Source organism: Penicillium arizonense, assembly GCF_001773325.1.
Source record: "Penicillium arizonense strain CBS 141311 chromosome Unknown PENARI_contig023, whole genome shotgun sequence".
In the NCBI taxonomy this organism is placed as follows: domain Eukaryota; kingdom Fungi; phylum Ascomycota; class Eurotiomycetes; order Eurotiales; family Aspergillaceae; genus Penicillium; species Penicillium arizonense.
Window position 1 is genome coordinate 322863 of NW_019173300.1, and position 18000 is coordinate 340862.

An 18000-nucleotide genomic window follows, 5' to 3' on the forward strand; every position below is an offset into this window, starting at 1 on the left:
TCCCTGCTCTTAACGATTATCTGCAGGTGATATTCCGATATTCTTCTCTATACGGACTCTGCATGCTCGGTTGAGGCTTGTCTCTTGTTCCGACCTCGGGAACTCTTCCTAATCTTCCCGAAATCACCTCCATTCTTCTACAACCCTACAACCATGTCGTCCAAGAGTGTGATTAGAAGCCAGCAGCAGCATAAGGTGTTCATTGCCAGTGTGAGTCGAATTTCTTCTTTATCCAACTTCTTGATATGTCGCGGGTACTCTACCGAGGTCCAGTGTCAATTGGTGCCTCAGTTCGCCACTTGGCGAACCGCAGAAAAGGTTATTGCGTATTTGAGACTGTAATGGCTGTCGATGGGATTTTTTGCCTCGTATCAACTGTTGTAATGCGATAAAGCAGCAATGGGAGAAAGTACACTTTGTTGTACTCTGCAACACCGGGCTTAATACCTTCCCAAGTTGCGGTTGCTTTCTCCGCCCCCCTGCACATTCCTGACTTTTCTCCTCATCACGATGTTTGCCGCTGACCCTCATATACAGTCTGACGACACAAAAATATGTGTTGTCATGGTGGGCCTTCCGGCCCGAGGCAAGAGTCTTATTGCCGGCAAGGGTAAGTGTGCATCCATCTATAGCGCACACGATATTGACTCCCGACAGCGATGCGTTATCTTGGCTGGGTTGGCATTCCCGCACGGGTTTTCAACGTTGGTGGCTATCGCCGATTCAACACTCCCCAGCCAGAGGCTACCTTCTTTGATCCTCACAACGAGGAAGGTGAGCGCATGCGTCGCGCTGCAGCCGAGGCGGCCATGTCGGACATGATCCAGTGGTTCAACACCGGCAAGGGTGTAGTTGCCATTCTGGATGCCACCAACTCGACCAAGGAGCGTCGCAACTGGATCTATGAGAAGTGTCACGAGGCTGATATCGAGGCTCTCTTTGTGGAGTCTATCTGCGATGATGAAGACTTGATCATGACCAACATCAAGGAAGTTAAGACTACATCTCCGGATTATAAGGGTCAAGATCCTGAAGTCGCAGCTCTGGATTTCCGCAATCGCATTCGCAACTATGAAAAGGTTTACGAGACGATTGACGATAACGAGAAGCATTATACTTATGTCAAGCTCATCAACGTTGGATCAACGGTCATCATCAACCAGATCAAGGATTACTTATCCAGTCGACTGGTCTATTACATTCAGAACCTTCACATCAAGCCTCGTTCAATTTGGCTATCAAGGGTAAGAGATCTGATATTCATTCAAAAATAGCGGCTGACAAAACATAGCACGGCGAGTCCGAGTTCAATTTGACAGGTCGGATTGGTGGAGATTCTAATATCTCCGAGCGAGGCGAGGCTTATGCCCGCGCACTGCCCGAGCTACTGCGCAAGTCGGGAGTCCCTGACAACACCAAGATCGTCATCTGGACCTCAACCCTGCGCCGCACCATTCAGACGGCCCGCCACCTCAAGTCAGAGACCGGCTATGAGAAACTGGAGTGGAAAGCTTTGGACGAATTAGACTCTGGCGTTTGCGACGGTTTGACTTACGAGCAAATCGCCGAGAAGTACCCAGAAGACTTCGCTGCCCGAGACGAAGACAAGTACAACTATCGCTACCGTGGAGGCGAGTCCTACCGCGACGTTGTCATTCGCCTAGAGCCCATCATCATGGAACTGGAGCGCAGCGAGAACGTCATTATTGTCACCCACCAAGCTGTGCTCCGTTGTATCTACGCCTACTTCATGAACGTGCCCCAGGAACAGAGCCCGTGGATGGAGGTGCCATTGCACACTCTTATCAAGCTTACTCCACGTGCATATGGCACCGAGGAGCAACGCTTCAAGGCGGATATCCCTGCTGTTTCCACCTGGCGTGGTAAGGGGACATCTGCTAAGCATCAGGACTTCCCTGCGGAGAAGGGCACAGAGACTAAACATTAGGTTGAATTGGTCTGCATCGGAGTGGCGTCACCTGGCACAGGGGTGTGGTTGGATTATGACTGCATAAGATATTCTGATACCAAAAACAAGGCTTCGTTTGATTTATACCAATTTGCGTTATAACTTATAGTACAACAGTAGCGTAATGACATGCATTGGTTATAGCAGAAGTAGTGCTATTAGAGAGCTTTATGCTTGAAATAGATCACTTAGCCTAAACCCAACAAGCTCAATCAAACCAACACAGTCTGCTGTAACTATATCCAACTGCCAAGTGAAGCCGACTCCATCCCGAAGTCGGCCCGAGCCAGATTGACCCGTGTTTGATGACTAAACACTGACTCATCACCTGGACGTCATGCGGAGAGCTCCAACAGCGCTCGCCCTCCCAGCAGGAATTGCGAGCACCACGCCCATGTTGTCAGCATTTACGGCGCGGCCGCTGGTCGAGCTGAAGCCGCGCGACAAGTCACGCATCGACTCCGTCCTAGCCTACGGCGACCGCCTCCTAGCCGGCCTGAACAATGGCAACCTCCGCATCTACCGCGTCACCGACGATGGCAAGACCGAACTCCTACGCGAACTAGAGAAATTCTCCCGATATAAGATCGAGCAGCTGGCCCTGATTAAGGAGGCTAATATACTAGTTTCTCTGGCTGGTGGTTATGTCTCGCTGCATGATGCGCAGTCTTATGAGGTTGTTGAGGTGCTTGCGCAGACTAAGGGTGCTTCTGCTTTTGCTATTACCTCTAATGTCGTTAATGATCCTGATACCAATGTCCCTGCTATTGTTTCTCGTCTTGCTGTTTCTGTTAAGAGGAAGATTCTCATGTGGGTGTGGCGGGATATGGAACTGGAGCGCGATACTACTGAGTTGAGTTTGGTTAGTGGGGTTAAGACTCTCACTTGGGTTGCGGCTGAGCGGCTGGTTGTTGGGCTGAGCTCGAGCTTCGTCATGGTCAATCTGGAGAGTGGCCAGGTGACGGATTTGGCTGGTCCGGGCAGCGTTGAGGAGTCTGGTCGATTCACGGGTGTCGGGGCTGCGAGTATGAGCTATATCGGTATGGGTGGGATGGTGCCGCGGCCGCTTGCGACGAGACTTCTGGAAGGCCAGATTCTGTTGGCCAAGGATATCAATACCCATTTCATCGATGTCGATGGCCAACCGCTTGGTCGGAAGCAGATTCCCTGGAGCCATGCGCCGGTGGAACTGGGATATTCGTACCCTTTTCTGTTGGCTTTGCATGATTCGGCCAAGGGCGTGCTCGAGGTTCGCAACCCGGAGACCTTGTCTCTCCTGCAGTCTATTCCCTTGCCGTCTGCTAGTATTCTGCACATTCCACAGCCGAATATCAGTCTCGCTCATGCCGGGAAAGGGTTCCTGGTGGCGAGTGATCGCACCATCTGGCGCATGGAAGCCCTGAGCTACGATACCCAAATCGACACTTTGGTCGAAAAGGGCTATCTGGATGAAGCTATCAGCTTACTCGGAATGCTGGAGGATGCTCTTCTCCGGGATAAACCTGGCCGGTTACGCTCGACACGATTGGAAAAGGCACAAAGCTTGTTTGCCTTGAACAAGTACCGCGATTCGTTGGACCTCTTTACTGAAGTTTCCGCGCCCCCGGAAAGTGTCATTCGCCTGTACCCTCGCTTGATCGCGGGTGATCTGTCGGCTGTCCCAGAGCCTGACGCTCCAAATGGCAAGGCCAACGGGTCACAAAGTGAAGGCTCGTCGGATGACGCAGCTCCAGGGCAAACGTCCACTCATCCCCCGTCCGTCAGATCATCTATGCGCAAACCTGACGAGGGCAGCGAGTCGAGCAGCATCCGTGGAGACGAGAAAGGTAAGCAAGCCTCAACCCTTGGATATATTCGAGTCTGACTAACCGAACCAGGTCTTCGAATAGCAGTCCGCGAACTACAGGGCTATCTAGCAGATGTCCGCCGACGCTTCCAGCGCTTCCTCAACTCCGACGGTTCTCTCAAGGCTCCTGCGCCGTCCGAAGCCAAAGACGAAGCCAGTGACTCGGTCCTCAAGCTACTCGACTTCCCATCTACCGAGGATTTCGCTACGCAGCTCCGAGCCAAGGCCAGACTGGTCGACACCACCTTGTTCCGCGCACACATGTTCGCGACGCCATCGCTAGCCGGGTCTCTTTTCCGCATCGCCAACTACTGCGATCCAGATGTTGTCATGGAACGACTCGAGGAAACAGGTCGCTACAACGACTTGATTGACTTCCTCTACGGCAAGAAATTGCATCGCCAAGCACTTGAATTGTTGCAGCGCTTTGGTCAGACAGAGAACGGTCCCTTGAGTGGTCCGACGCGCACTGTCGCCTATCTCCAAAACTTACCCCCCGACCAGATCGATCTGATCATCGAGTTTGGAGAATGGCCTATTCGCGCTAATCACGAGTTAGGAATGGAGATTTTCCTGACTGACACTGAAAACGCCGAGACCCTCCCTCGCCCTCGTGTTCTTGGGTTCCTCGAGAAAATAGACACCTCGCTTGCCATTCACTACCTTGAACATGCCATTAATGAATGGAACGACATGACGCCCGACATACACCAGCGGCTACTCATCTTATATCTAGATCAACTTACATCCAACAAAGGGGAATGGAAAGACAAGTTCTTGACCATGTTGAAAGAGAGCGAACAATACTCGCCAGCGAAGATGTTAGATCGGCTTGATCGAGAGGGTATGTTCTCCACTGCACATACAGGCCAATACTCATCCTTGTCAGATCCCAACTTCTACGAAGCCCGCGCTATCCTATTTAGCAAAATGGGACAGCACAGACAAGCACTGGAGATCTACGTCTTCAAACTGGAAGACCACGAGAAAGCAGAAGAGTAAGTCATATCATTCCATTCCAACAAAAACGACAATCATTAACCGCCAAAAGATACTGCAACCAAGTCCACCTCGCCGAAAAGAAAGAAGAAGAGAACTCAATCTACCTAACCCTCCTCTCCCTCTACCTCTCCCCACCGCACGGCTACAAACCCCAATACGACCCTGCAATCGACCTCCTAGCCAAACACGGCTCCAGACTTCCAGCCGAGTCCGCTCTGAAACTCATACCAGACCAACAAGCCGTGCAGAAACTGGAATTCTATTTCAAGGGCCGCATGCGCGCTGCGAACTCTGTCTTCAATGAAGCGCGCATCGTGGCTAATCTGCGTAAAGCGCACGATATGCAGGTCCAAGCGCGGTTGGCTATTGGTGAAGGTGTTCGTGGGAATAGGGCGGGTTCACGTGCTCGCCATGTTACTGTTACCGAGGAGCGGATTTGTGGTGTTTGTCATAAACGGTTGGGTGGGAGTGTGATCAATGTGTTTCCCGAGTAAGTTGTCTTTCCTCTGTTGATTTGGTTGATGCTGATGATTCGGTCCAGTAACACGGTTGTTCATTTGGGGTGTGCGAATCGGAGACCCAGTGTTCGATCTGGGTAATCCGATTCTCTTGCTTTTGCGTCTGCATTTGCATGGCATCGAGTTGGTCTCGTTTTCATTTTTCTTGTCTTTTTTCGGTTTGTTCGGTCGTTCGGTAGTTCGGTCGTTCTTGGTTGGATTGTTGTCGGAGGCTGTTTCAGCGACTTTGATACCCAGTGCTAGCATCTGCCTATTTCACGATAATCATGCATCATCCTCAACGACCTCCTCTCCGTAGTTTTCTTCTTCCTTGGCTTCTTGTGCGGAGATCTGGCCCTGGACCTTTTTGTCCTCTTCCATGCGCTCAGTCAGGAACACATTGATCTGGTCCTGTAGTTTGGGGACGAGGGTTTGCAGTGCATTGAGGTGGGCTTGCTTTGCTGCCAGAGTGTCGGCACCATCAGAGGGAATTGCGTGTTGGAAGGTCTCGGTGGATTGAGGGGCGGAGTAGACCGCTTTGAGGTTAACTGAGTTGGCCATTGTAGGGGTATGTACACTTGTGAATTGAAGGTGGGATGAAGAAGAGTTGCTTGAGCCCCACCTCCAAGTCAGATTACCATACTGGTACTGAGACGTATTTGCTGGAGCTTTGTAAGTTGAATTGGATGACATCCAAGACGCTCTTTCTGTGGATCTTGCTCCATATGAAATTCAAATGAGTAAATCAAGTGAGTATGAGTTTTTAGTGTATTTCCTATGGGTTACAGCTTCTCCAGACCTCTTAAAATTCTGGGATACCAATATAACCACTCGGTAACAACTCTATAGGCAGGAAACGGTCTTTCTGCTGCCGAGGCTAACTCGAAAGGGGACTAGAGGCTGGGGATGGGGCTAGACTGAAAGTAGAAGGCGGTAAATTCTGTACCTTGCCTCGGACGTTCAATAATCCGATATGTCTGTAGGCAAGTATACACAAACTGCTAAGTGTATAACATGGAGTGATGATATATATCTTATTCTCTAATCGTGCTATGTCAAGATACGTATGCTATCCAGTCAAAGAGATTGCTCTATGGCAAGATATCCCAGACGTAGAGTAGAGATACACTCAACATACCCAAATGAAAACCAAGTGTGAACCAAGAGGACTTGCTATGTGTTGCTGTATATGGATCAGAAACATTAGGAGGAAATTAGCAAGGTCCAGGTTAGAAGGCAGTGGTCAAATATAAGAAGCATCGAGAGCGATCTGCGGAGTGTAGATCTAGATAGCGTTGTTGTAGTGGTCGTTACTGTCGACCGTAGAGGAAGGGATCGGCGAGGTGTCTTTTGCCATGAAACGCTTCATGTCATTTCATGTCGACAATGGACACACCATGAATCCCTCGCTGCGATCCCCCAACTCGCCAGGGCGTCAGCGAGTGCCGGCCCCCGTCCGCTACCGGCCTCCGCCTCCGCAGCCCCCGTCTGATGACGAAGAAGATGATTCCGACGAAGACGAACTGATCCGTCCTGGTTCCTCCGGTAGCGACGCCTCCTCCAATGTGACTACCGTTTCAGCGGCGCCGGTTACGCCCATTAATCCTCAGATCCCTCCCGGCAGTTATTTCCCCCCTCAACCTCGCTCAGCCACCACCTCGCCGCACACTCGCCCTATGCCAGACCCCTCCGGCCGCCGGCCGTCTGGCCGGGGTCCCTCGATTGAATTACCCCGGCATCGCTCTCGCGTTCACTCGCAGGGCTTCTTCGAACCATCCTTGCCAACTGCTTCGTCTGACCAGCTCCCTACCGTGTCAGCCTCCCGCATCGCCGCCCAGGCAGCAATGCAACAGACAAAACGGGCTCAGAATGTCATGTCTGTGGAGGATACACGGTCACGGCAGAGTGGGAGCGCATCGCCTCCGCTCATGCCTGCCCCATTGCGTGTAAATGTGCCTTCGCCTCAACCGCCCGCGCCAGCAAACGTGGCCACGACAGCTGCGAATGTGGTCTTCCCGCGCGCCGGTGCGCAACCGCCAGACCTACAACCTGAAAAACAGAAGAAGAAGAAGCTGTTCTCAAAACCGAAACATATAGGTATCAGCAGGGATAAGGATTTGGGCAAAGACCGTGGGCTTCCTTCTCCGAGCAAGATCAGTGGCTTGTCGCGTATGGTAAGCGCGTCCACTACCAACTTGGCCGACTTGCCCTCGAACAACTCCTCAATGTACAATCTCTCCAATGCCTCCGTGAGCACTGTCGTCCCCTCAGATCGAGCTCAAGTTCCGGAAAAGGAAAAGGACAAGGAAAAAGACAAACACAAGCACCATTTCCTGTCGAGACAGAAACTTAAACTCAAGGACCGGGTCGACGACCACTTCAATCAAGTCTTGTCCTCGGCATCCAGCAACTCTCGCCCAGCCGATCCAAATGCTCCGCAATCCCTCTATTCCTTCACAAGCCCTGCATCACCGGCGCCGGGTGCCACATTCGGCAAGTCAGTCAGTGGTCTGGATATCTTGCACGGTGGACGAGCATTGCGCGAGAAGAAGAAAGAAGAGAAAGCACTCGCTGAGTCGGAACAACTGGAATGGCTGGCCAATAACACCGGCGGGGCCACGACACCTGGTGGCTTCCCAGGTCCCTCTTCAATTGGTAGTGGTGGTACATACCCCGAATCTATTCTTCGAGAGACACTGCAAGGGTTCGGGTTGAATAATATGACACCCGAAGATGCGTGGGATTTCCTCAAGGCGAAGTTGCTGGTCATCTTCGATGGTGAGGATGTGCGCATTGCCATTGAGGATTTGAACAAGCTGGTTCTGGTTCATTTGCAGTGCTGTGTGCATAAGAGAACTCCCACGTCTGTGATCACTGATTTGCAGGAGTTGCTCGAAACTGGGTTCGCAACTCTGAATCTCAGTTCGCTTCTGGGTGTCCCCGATGAAAAGCTGGTTCCTCATCTGGTACAGATATGGATGTTGGTATTTGGTACAATCCTGCCCTTCATCCAGGCTGTTTTCCTACCCTTGGATCTTGAATTCAAGGGCTGCGGATCTCTGATGACCAGCCGAGAAGCCCTTGAATTCTGGGGTCCACTTCCTGTCGGTGGTACGCTCGAAGTGCGCAGCCTAGTCCTCATCGCCTTCCGTGACTGTATCATCCTGAACCGCTATGAGACCCTCAAGGCAACATTCTCGCGCCTCAGTCTAGACTCAATCAACTCTGGCTTTCCAACTCTCAGCGTGACAGCCAAAAGCACTGGCACAGGAGGCCGTCCTGGTACCGCAGCTTCCCTCGACGCCGGCTTCGGCAGCTTCAACTCGCAATCCTCTACTCTCCTCAGCACTGTCGCAGACAGCTACTCCTCAGACGGGATGACCGGCCTAGCCAACCACCCACGGCCTGCAAGCGGCGACTCCCGCAGCCGCGCTACATCGAATACTTCCTCAAACCCAGACCCTCTCGTTTTCCAGTCTGTTGCATCGCCGCAGGCACCTGCTAAGCGGCCCACTATAATTCACCGCGTCAACTCCGCTGATAGCTCGCACGTCATCACAGAGACTGTGGGTCGTATGCTACAATGTGTTAGCGTGCTCGCTAGCGTTCAAACCGACGATGCCTCCCAAGAGAAGATCGAGGTGCTCAGTAAAGCTCTGAAGCATAACTGGCTTGGCCGTGGCCGCACAGGCCGTGATCGTCGTGGATTTGTTGGGGCTAAGATCCGGCCTGTCATGGTCGGCGGTCCACCTGTAATCGACGATGCAGAGTCTCTTACCACTGCTGGTATCAGTATCGGGACAAGTACTAGCGGATCGCGTGGTCGAGGTGACTCCGACTCTTCGGAATGGAGTGCGGGCATGCCAGGAATGGGGATGAGTATGCGAAGCAGTGGTAGACGAGAACTGAGCGCTCTCTAACTTTTGATTATTTTTGGTGGTTTTTCAGCTCTTCAGATTTCAGCTTTCATGATTGTATGACACCAGCGGGTGGGCACATGGACTCGGGGCGTTATATCTCTTTTCGGATTTGGTATCCTTGGGCATTTTCTGTGAACGTATCTAGCGAATGAACAGGTTTACTGGAAGTATGTCTTACTCGCACAGATTGATTACTCGTTCAACAATTACTTCTTACAAATCTCGTCCACCCGCTTGGGGCTTTATCAAGTAGCCCCGGGGTATCACAAATTACACAACGCTCAACGCTCAAACGCAGAGACAGAGAACCGCTCGAAACCCCAGGTACTGCCACCTGGCCTAACTTCGCCATCGTACTCAAAACATCCACCTCCTTCCGTATCCTCAATTCTCATTTCACAAACTGCCCCTAACCCTGACGGGTCAGCTTCTCGTCCTCCATGACCACAAATCGGGCCTTGCAGAACTCCCCAGTAACGGCCAAGTTCAACTCGGCCGAAATGGTCCCGGCAATATGCTCCCACGATTCATCAGTGAGGATCTCGTTCAGATCACTCCGAACGATCCCCACCACAGCAACCAGAGCCTCCTACCCAACAAAAGCGTTAGCAATCAGCTCAACAACGTAAGACGAAACGCGGTGCAAATAAGCACAATCTGACGAACAAACGAGCGAAAAGTGGAATTACGGAATGCTTATACGTACGTCAAATCCGGTCCACCGACCCAGCTTCTTCTTCATATTGCCCCAGCGCTTCTTCAGCGAGGCCTGCGAGTAGGCCAGCGCCGAGTTCGCCGCCCACATCTCCGTGATGTCCACCCAGGTGTACCCCTGGTCTTTCATCATCGAGACCAGTTTGTCCTCGTCCAGGGCTGTGGCCCAGGACTCTGGGAGGCTCTTGTTGGGGGAGGGGGCAGGGACCTCAGCGTCAGCGTCAGCAGTGGTGGCAGTCTCTGACTTGGGCGTCTGCTTGGCGGCGGACTCCTCGGTCTTCTTGGTTGTGCTGCTGCGTAGGGTGCGGGTCACCTCTGGGGTGAAGCTCTTGCGAGCCTTGCGGCGGCGGCGGCTTGGCTTGGGGGTAGACTGTGCATGGTTAGATATGATGCTGTGGTGGATGGGATGGGTACTTACCTCCGTGGTAGCAGGCTCGAGCATAGCCGGGATGGCATCGGCTTGCTTGGTGTTGGGAGAAAAGGCAGCAGTAGAGGCGGATTCAGTCATGGCGCTCAAGGTGTTATTGTTCTTGACACGCTTTGCGGAACGCTCGACGGGGGTGTTGGGCTTGTGTTTCGGGGCAAGCTTCTGGCCGGTTTCCATCTCACGGAACTGAGCATCGAGATCGGCAATGCTAAAGTAGCTCATCTCATCGTCGTTGGTGAAATGATGGGGTGGGTCATTGTGGTTCTTGGCCATTTCAGCTAGCAGCAGGTCTTCGGATGCTTGGATGCGGTCTTCCGCTGTCTCAAAAATCCGTCCATGGAAGATTGGATCAGTGGCAGACATTGGAGGGTGTCTTGGGGGAGTATCCTGCCAGAGAAGCGGCTGTCTGGGCTCCATGTCCGGAGACCCTTCAGACATGACGTCGGTCCAGTTAAACGGTCCGTTGTCTGGAGTGACAGGATTGGGGTTGTTCTGCAAAGGGGGAGTGACAGGGGGGTGAACAGTGGCAGATTGACTGGCAGATTGAGTGGCAACTCGAGCAGCAGATTCAGCGTGAGCGAGAGTGCGAGGATGAGTGGCCAGTAAATGAGAGATGAAATAGTAGTCGTCAGATAAAGGAAGGTTGGAAGCAGAGATATCAGAAGTCACCACAGTAGGGACAGAAATACCAGATGGAACAGCAGGGGCTGGGACAAAAGATGAGCCAGAGGAAATGGACATAGGACCACTTCCAGTGAAGAATTGAGAGGGAACAGGAGAAGGAACTGGAGTAATAGGAGAAGGGACTGGAGCAACAGGAGAAGGGACTGGAGCAAAAGGAGCAGGGACTGGAGCAAAAGAAGTAGGGACGAAAGATGAGCCCGAAGAAATGGACATAGGGCCGCTTCCATGGGAACTTTCAGAGGGAACAGGCGAGGCAGCAGGGATGGTAGGCGAGCCCACGGGCAAAGAATCATTCGTATTGAAGGACATATTGACCAGACAGACTGTGATAGAACGTAATGAAATTGGAAATTCAAGGGATCGCGACGAGGTTAAGATCGCTTTGAGTAGGCTAAACTATTTATACTAATATTTTTGACGCTTTTCATCGTGGGACATCGCCGGCGATGATGTCGTCGCCGAGCCTTCGGGGTTCGAGGGGGATGCCCTAACTTGATACCTTCCCAATGGAGACGTCCCCAAACTCACCAAAGCTGCCTTGAGTCTATGCAACATGTCCACCGTCCTTTCTATTTCATGTTCAACACTTCAGGTACGCGTACTCCTGTGGTCATTCTCTGTATTGGATAGCTATAGTAACGTATGGTAGTTGCCCGTATCACTCTTCCCGCAAGGATCTGGACACTTAGTTCACGCAAGATCAACAAGCCATATGTTTCTCTCCAAGCCTACAATCCTCGCTGTTCATCAAAAGTTGTTAATAGTGCATTTTGCCATGTCCATCACAAGCAGGTAGTTGATGGAAATTAGGGCAAGTCACTGGCACGTGGTTACTACCTGCCTATTTATTCAACCATGCCCACGGATATAACAGGCTGCCTAGGTGCTTACAGGTGATTTACGTGCAGGAACCTGTGCAGTCCAATGTGGAAACAACCCATGTACAGCCTCAGTCTAGGCAGACAACTCGCATGGACAGACATCTCAGCATAGGCGCTTAACAGGATGCCCAGATTGAAAGAACTTTATAGCCGCAAAGCTGAAACACGCAAAGAGAAGGTTAAGGACACAAAGGATAGACTCCAGGCATTCAAAATATGATTCAGGCCATACCTAGGTAGCCTAAGTAGCCTGGAAAGTAACTAATAATAAAGGGACAGCGCATACATCGTGGGGCCGACTGATTGGTGTTGAGGCTGCAGCGTGATGCCTGCGTACATAAAATGCGTCGTCTCACCCACAGAGTCATTCTCTTTCTCTTCTCTCTTTCTCTGTCTGTGTCTGTCTCTGTTCCTGTCTCTGTCTCAATCTCTCTTCCGGTTCCTGTTTCTCTCAGTTCTTTACTTTCTTCCTGTCTCTGGTCCAGTTCCAGTCTCAGCCAGTCTCAGCCTCTCTATTTAGTTCTTTCTGATACCTCACATTCCATTTATTCTCCAAATTCTCCAACTTCCACAGCTGTAATCCCCATGGCAGAACCAACCTCCATCACAGCTGAGGCCAAGGATGAGGTTGATCCCTCTACCGAAAACCTCAACGGCTCAGCCCAACCCCCAGAAGTCACCGTGAAAGAGATCGCCGTCAAAGATGCGGCCGTTGCCCCCGCAGCTGAGACAGCTCCCAAGCTCGTCTGCCAGAAACACGACAAGAAGAAGAAACGCAAGAAGAGGACCAAAAAGGCCGATTCGAGCGACAGCTCCTCGTCTTCCTCTTCTTCCAGCTCCGACAGTGACGCCGACACCGACGATGCTGACTCTGAGTCTACGAGCGAGTCTAACACGGACAAGCGCAAACGGCACCGTATACGAGCAAAGGCACGGGCCAAGCGTGTTCTGAAGGATAAGAAGCGCCGTAAGAGGAGAAAGCAACGGTCGCGTAAAGCTGCAGCCTCAGATTCGGATTCCACTTCGAATTCCTCCTCCGAGTCGGATTCCGACAGCTCGGCTGAGTCTGATGATTCGTTGGATGAGAAGGCTCTACGCAAACTGGTCACCAGGCTGAAGCTAAAGAAGCGCGCTAAGAAGCTCCGCGATCAGACCTCCGACGATCTCGCAGCCAGTGATCCAATTAGTGAGAAGAGAGAGAAGCGCTCCAAGAAGAAGAAGCCTGCTTCCAAGGTTGCTTTCAAACGTGTGGATCAACGTGAGTACTATTTTCGTTGCATACTATCTGTTATATCTTGCTAACCTCACTAGTATGGGACACCACCATCCACAAGTATAAGCTGACCGAAACGGTGGACGACCCCGATGCCGACGAATGGGACCAATACATCTTCACCGTGCGTCGCAAGTTCAACTGGGAAAATAAATACTTGGAAACAGTGGTCGACATCAAGAGCAAGCACCTCCGCGATGCCCTGGCCAAAGTCATGGACGGCGTCAAGGGTGTCAGCTTGGTCCAAGAGCCCGCCGTGGTCGACCCCAACATGCTATTCCTATACCTGGAAGAAACACGCCAATACATGAAAGATCTGAAGAAGCAGTCGCGGAGCGAAAAGAAGAAGAAAGCCCGCAAGGCCGCTGCCCTCAAAGCTGCCCATCTAAAGGTCCTCATCAAATATCTCGACACCGACTACGCCGATACCAAGAAAACCCTCTACCCCCTCCTCGAGGCAAACACCATCACCTTCGATCTACTGTGGGCGCTCTTCAAGCCAAACACCATTGCCTACACCCCGACCTACAGTAACCCGGACGAACCACGCGCCTTCAAGATCGAGTACGCTATCAAAGAATCCTCCTTCATGAAAGGACAATGGTACAGCGTCGAAGGCCGCTACCTGGAATACGATGGCAAGGACTACGGCTTCGGGTCCATGTCTGCTGAAGTCGATTCTTTCAAGGGCGCTCGCAAGATCACCAGTCTGGCTTGCTACCCGTTGCAATACCACCGCGACGCCGAGGCCCTGCGTGCCCGCCTGATCGAGCGTGGGAAGCGCTTTGTCGCGCTGCGCGGAATGAACTACCGCTTCCACAAGGGTATGGCCTTTTACAAGAAGAAGCGCTCGTTCGTGATCAAGGTTAATATCAATGGTCGGGTCATGATCGATCCTGCTATTCACCGTCGCATTAACCCCAATTACCCCATCAGCACGGTCCGTCCCAAGGACCCGGATCTAATAGACCCGTCCGAGGCTGGATTAAGTGGTGGGGAAGATGATGATAGTGAAGGGTGTTGCTGTGGAGGCTCGGAGTCGGACTCTGAGCATGATGGTGCATCTGATACGCCCAAGACGGTGTACAAAGTCGTTGAGGATGAAGAGGGGTGCCCGCGTGTAGTTGAGGTGGAGGTTGATGAGAATGGAAATGAGATTCAGAGAGAGAAGATGGATCGGCTTGAGGGTGATGCTGCTGATCCCAAACCGCGCGAGTTCACTGAGGAGGAGCTGCTCGTGGCAAGCCCTGTTGTTTTGGGCTTTGCGTTTAGCGAGAAGCTCTGGCTGGAGTTTACCATCTCTGGCATCAGTGAGATCGAGTGGGATAAGGAGGCCTTTGGCTCGCTTGTTCTGCCGACGAACCAGAAGTCTATTGTGAAAGCTTTGGTCGAGTCGCATACTTTCCACGCTGCGGAGAATATTGACGATGTCATCCAGGGCAAGGGCAAGGGTCTGGTTGCTGTGCTGCATGGTCCACCGGGAACAGGTAAAACACTTACAGCAGAGGGCATTGCCGAGCTACTGCGTCGGCCGCTGTACATGGTCAGCGCTGGCGAGCTGGGCACAGACTCGCGGACTCTGGAAGCTGAGTTGAACAAGATTCTGGACATTGCTCATTCCTGGGGTGCCGTGCTTCTCCTTGATGAGGCCGATGTCTTCCTTGAGAAGCGCACTATCCATGATATCCACCGCAATGCCCTGGTCAGCATCTTCCTCCGTCTGCTGGAGTACTTCCAGGGTATTCTGTTCTTGACAACCAACCGGGTTGAGACTTTCGACGATGCCTTCCAGTCGCGTATACATGTTGCTCTGCGCTACGGTGATCTCACTTCCAAGGCGAAGCGGAGTATCTGGAAGATGTTCCTGGAGCGTGTGCGTGCCATTGAGGGTGTGCACATTGCGTCGTTTAGCGAGGAGGATTATGATATGCTTTCCAGGCACACTTTGAATGGTCGTCAGGTATGTGTTGCCTGCCTTTATTGATGTTTGTCCCGTCTGATGCTAACAATGGCATAGATTAAAAACTCGGTCCGCACTGCGCAGGCTTTGGCTGTCAATGAGAGCTCACCTCTATCGATGGAACATATCAAGCGTGTGCTGGAGGTGGCCGAGACGTTCGATCAAGATTTGCGTGGTGGGACGGGATACCTGGATGCTATGCGGAGCTACACTTGATGATATGATGATTTGCTGGTACGGTGCTATTGGTTGATATTTTGCTTTTTCGGTTCTTTCAGGTATTTAGTTGCGGAATCTCTTTCTTTTGCATTGCGAATATGGTGTGTTAGGTAGTCAATGGATGATCCGGGTTTGAAAATGGTATTACACCTGGAGTTTATCGCTTAGATCAAGTAGATCGAGTATATTAGTGCTATCGATCTAGTAAGACATATCATATCCATCCATCACGGAAGATGCTTGTTGTACATTGTAACATTTTAAGGGTTGGCCTTGACGAAGTCGACACCCTTCTGGATGTTCTTCTTCAGGTCAGCCAGGCAGGCATCGAGGAGCTTCTGCTCGTACTCGTTGATCTCGCCGACGGGGTGGATCTGCTCAACACCGTTGGGGCCGAGCTCGACCTTGGAGGCGAAGAAGTCGATGCCCTGGTCCTTGTACAGGGGGGAGTCGATGAAGGTGGGCTCGATAACACCCTTCTCGCCCTGGGCGGCGCGGAGGAGGGACTCGGCGAAGCGGGCACCAGCCATGGCCATGGAGAGGGTGGCGGAACCGGCACCGTCCTTGGCCTTGACGACCTCGTCACCACCGAACTGGATGCGGTTGACGAGAGCATCGCGGGCCTGGCCGGCGATGGAGGAGTGGTTGGACTGCGAGAGCAGGGGAACGATGGTCACACCGGAGTGGCCACCAACGACGGGGACGGCCTCGCCGGAGGGGTTGGTCTTCTGGACCTCGGAGATGAAGCGCGAGGCACGGACGACATCAAGGGTGGTGACACCGAAGAGACGCTTGGGGTCGTAGACACCACGGGCCTTGTAGACCTCGGAGACGATGGGGACGGTGGAGTTGACCTGATAGATGTTAGAAGGAGTAGATGACAGGATACTCTCGACTACTTACGGGGTTGGCGATGACCAGGACGTGAGCCTTGGGGGCGGCCTCAGCAGCGGCCTTGGCGAGGTCGCGGACGATGGAGGCGTTGGTGTTGAAGAGGTCATCACGGGTCATGCCGGGCTTACGGGGAACACCGGCGGGGATCAGAATGATCTCGGAGTTCTCGAGGCAGTCACGGAGACCGCTGGCATCGGGGTTGTAACCAGTGACAGTGCTGTTGGTGTTGATGTGGCTGAGATCAGCGGCGACACCTGTCAAGAGTCAGACATTGCAATGAGATCGAGTTAGATATCATCATACCGGGTCCACCGCGGATATCGTAGAGGGCGAGCTCAGAAACACGGGGGTTGAGCTTCAAGAGCAGCGACAGAGGCTGGCCAATACCACCGGCGGCACCGAGAACGGCAACCTTGGAGGCCTGCGCGAGAGGTTAGAGTTGTCAAAAGCATTAATTGGGATACGTACATTGCTAGCGGAGGCCGAGAAGGCACGCTTCTGGAAAAGGTTGAAGGTACGACGAGCGGCGAACATGACTGCGATGATGAGAGGATGTGGAAGAGAAGAGGAAGGGGAAAGGGAGAACCCGGTGAAAGAGATTGGGGCTCCACAACAGTTTCCGAGCTCCCGGCTCCCGAGTTCGGTTGACAAGTACGTCTCGTCTCCATAGGTACTTCAGGCTATTGTATGCTTTTAATTTACTCTAAGCTGCTCAATTATCTGCAGTTGACATCTATCCTATAAGCCTGTGTCGAACCGATAGGCTTGTCTCGCGAGCTTGAAATTGTATGTACATAGGTATGAGTTACTTCGTGGGTACTTAGGTACATAGGTACTTGGGTACTTGCATACGTGTAGCTACATGTGCTTAAATATCTCAATTGGGACCTGCAATGGTCACTCAAAGCTGCATCTCATATGACAGATATCCTAAGGAGGGGTTGGCATGTAATTGTCTATAGTGACAATATATTTCCCATTTCCGTGGGCTTAGGTTTTATAGTATACGGAAACATGGAGACAACTACCGAGGTACATCTATAGGGACAGGGACTAATGTTCTAAAATGTTGCACCAGGTGCATTAAATGCCATCTATATCCTTCAAGCACCTATTCCCGTTGGCATATATGAAGCTGATTTATAAATTGAACACAGTCCCTAAGTTTAAGCCTATAAGATCTACTGAGCCTAAAGCCCGGTACGTATAGATGATGCATATACAAGACATACGATCAAAACAAATACGGATTTGACATCAATGCCAATAATTGCAATAACCAAACGCCGGCGCTGATGAACCTGAATACAAGATACAAGACCCAACCCTAAAGGACTAGCAGCACTCGAACCCCATATAAGTGGCATAGCTCCATTGACGGATTACCGCAAAAAGTGCAGCACGAGCCAGCAGAACAAAAAGAAAACAACCACTCCACCCCAAAAAATCCACTTATCCTGCCGCGCACGTCGCTCCACCATTCGAATTGTATCCCCGCTCACGCCTAGCGTGTTCGCAACACTGTATAGCCGGCGCTGGGTGCCCTTCAACACCTCCCGCTGCTGGCCTAGGTCGGCTAGGACGGCACGGCCTCGGTCGAGGAAGTCGTCTAACTGCGTGCTTGTGTTGGAGAAGAAGGACTGTTCGCGGAGGGCGTTTGTTTCGCGGTTATATTCTGATGGGCCGGCGCCGAAACTGAGGCCCGAGGATGTGG

The 18000-nt window shown here is 52.1% G+C and overlaps 7 protein-coding genes across 7 annotated transcripts; 4 read left to right on the plus strand and 3 right to left on the minus strand.

The window, feature by feature from the left end:
- Positions 1-153: 153 nt before the first annotated feature.
- Positions 154-1948, plus strand: PENARI_c023G01136 (bifunctional nucleoside/nucleotide kinase/histidine phosphatase family protein; the record flags this gene model as incomplete). The annotated part of the gene is made up of 4 exons (XM_022635487.1): positions 154-210; positions 538-610; positions 658-1244; positions 1292-1948. 4 exons carry the CDS (start codon positions 154-156, stop codon positions 1946-1948), a joined length of 1374 nt encoding a protein of 457 aa, XP_022484546.1.
- A 358-nt stretch (positions 1949-2306) lies between these two features.
- Positions 2307-5311, plus strand: PENARI_c023G06494 (putative vacuolar morphogenesis protein AvaB; the record flags this gene model as incomplete). The annotated part of the gene is made up of 3 exons (XM_022635555.1): positions 2307-3795; positions 3847-4813; positions 4867-5311. 3 exons carry the CDS (start codon positions 2307-2309, stop codon positions 5309-5311), a joined length of 2901 nt encoding a protein of 966 aa, XP_022484650.1.
- A 288-nt stretch (positions 5312-5599) lies between these two features.
- Positions 5600-6007, minus strand: PENARI_c023G11134 (uncharacterized protein; the record flags this gene model as incomplete). The annotated part of the gene is made up of 1 exon (XM_022635616.1): positions 5600-6007. The coding sequence occupies one exon, from the start codon at positions 6005-6007 to the stop codon at positions 5600-5602; it is 408 nt and encodes a 135-aa protein (XP_022484565.1).
- A 704-nt stretch (positions 6008-6711) lies between these two features.
- PENARI_c023G05966 (uncharacterized protein) lies at positions 6712-9234 on the plus strand (the record flags this gene model as incomplete). The annotated part of the gene is made up of 1 exon (XM_022635546.1): positions 6712-9234. The coding sequence occupies one exon, from the start codon at positions 6712-6714 to the stop codon at positions 9232-9234; it is 2523 nt and encodes an 840-aa protein (XP_022484536.1).
- Positions 9235-9643: 409 nt separating this feature from the next.
- PENARI_c023G05803 (uncharacterized protein) lies at positions 9644-11368 on the minus strand (the record flags this gene model as incomplete). Its single annotated transcript, XM_022635543.1, has 3 exons — positions 9644-9823; positions 9941-10318; positions 10367-11368. 3 exons carry the CDS (start codon positions 11366-11368, stop codon positions 9644-9646), a joined length of 1560 nt encoding a protein of 519 aa, XP_022484666.1.
- A 1157-nt stretch (positions 11369-12525) lies between these two features.
- Positions 12526-15389, plus strand: PENARI_c023G01087 (ATP-binding protein; the record flags this gene model as incomplete). Its single annotated transcript, XM_022635486.1, has 3 exons — positions 12526-13198; positions 13252-15173; positions 15231-15389. The coding sequence occupies 3 exons, from the start codon at positions 12526-12528 to the stop codon at positions 15387-15389; spliced, it is 2754 nt and encodes a 917-aa protein (XP_022484605.1).
- Positions 15390-15652: 263 nt separating this feature from the next.
- On the minus strand, positions 15653-16820 carry PENARI_c023G07015 (malate dehydrogenase; the record flags this gene model as incomplete). Its single annotated transcript, XM_022635561.1, has 4 exons — positions 15653-16246; positions 16296-16540; positions 16590-16707; positions 16755-16820. 4 exons carry the CDS (start codon positions 16818-16820, stop codon positions 15653-15655), a joined length of 1023 nt encoding a protein of 340 aa, XP_022484564.1.
- Between the last annotated feature and the right edge of the window lie 1180 nt (positions 16821-18000).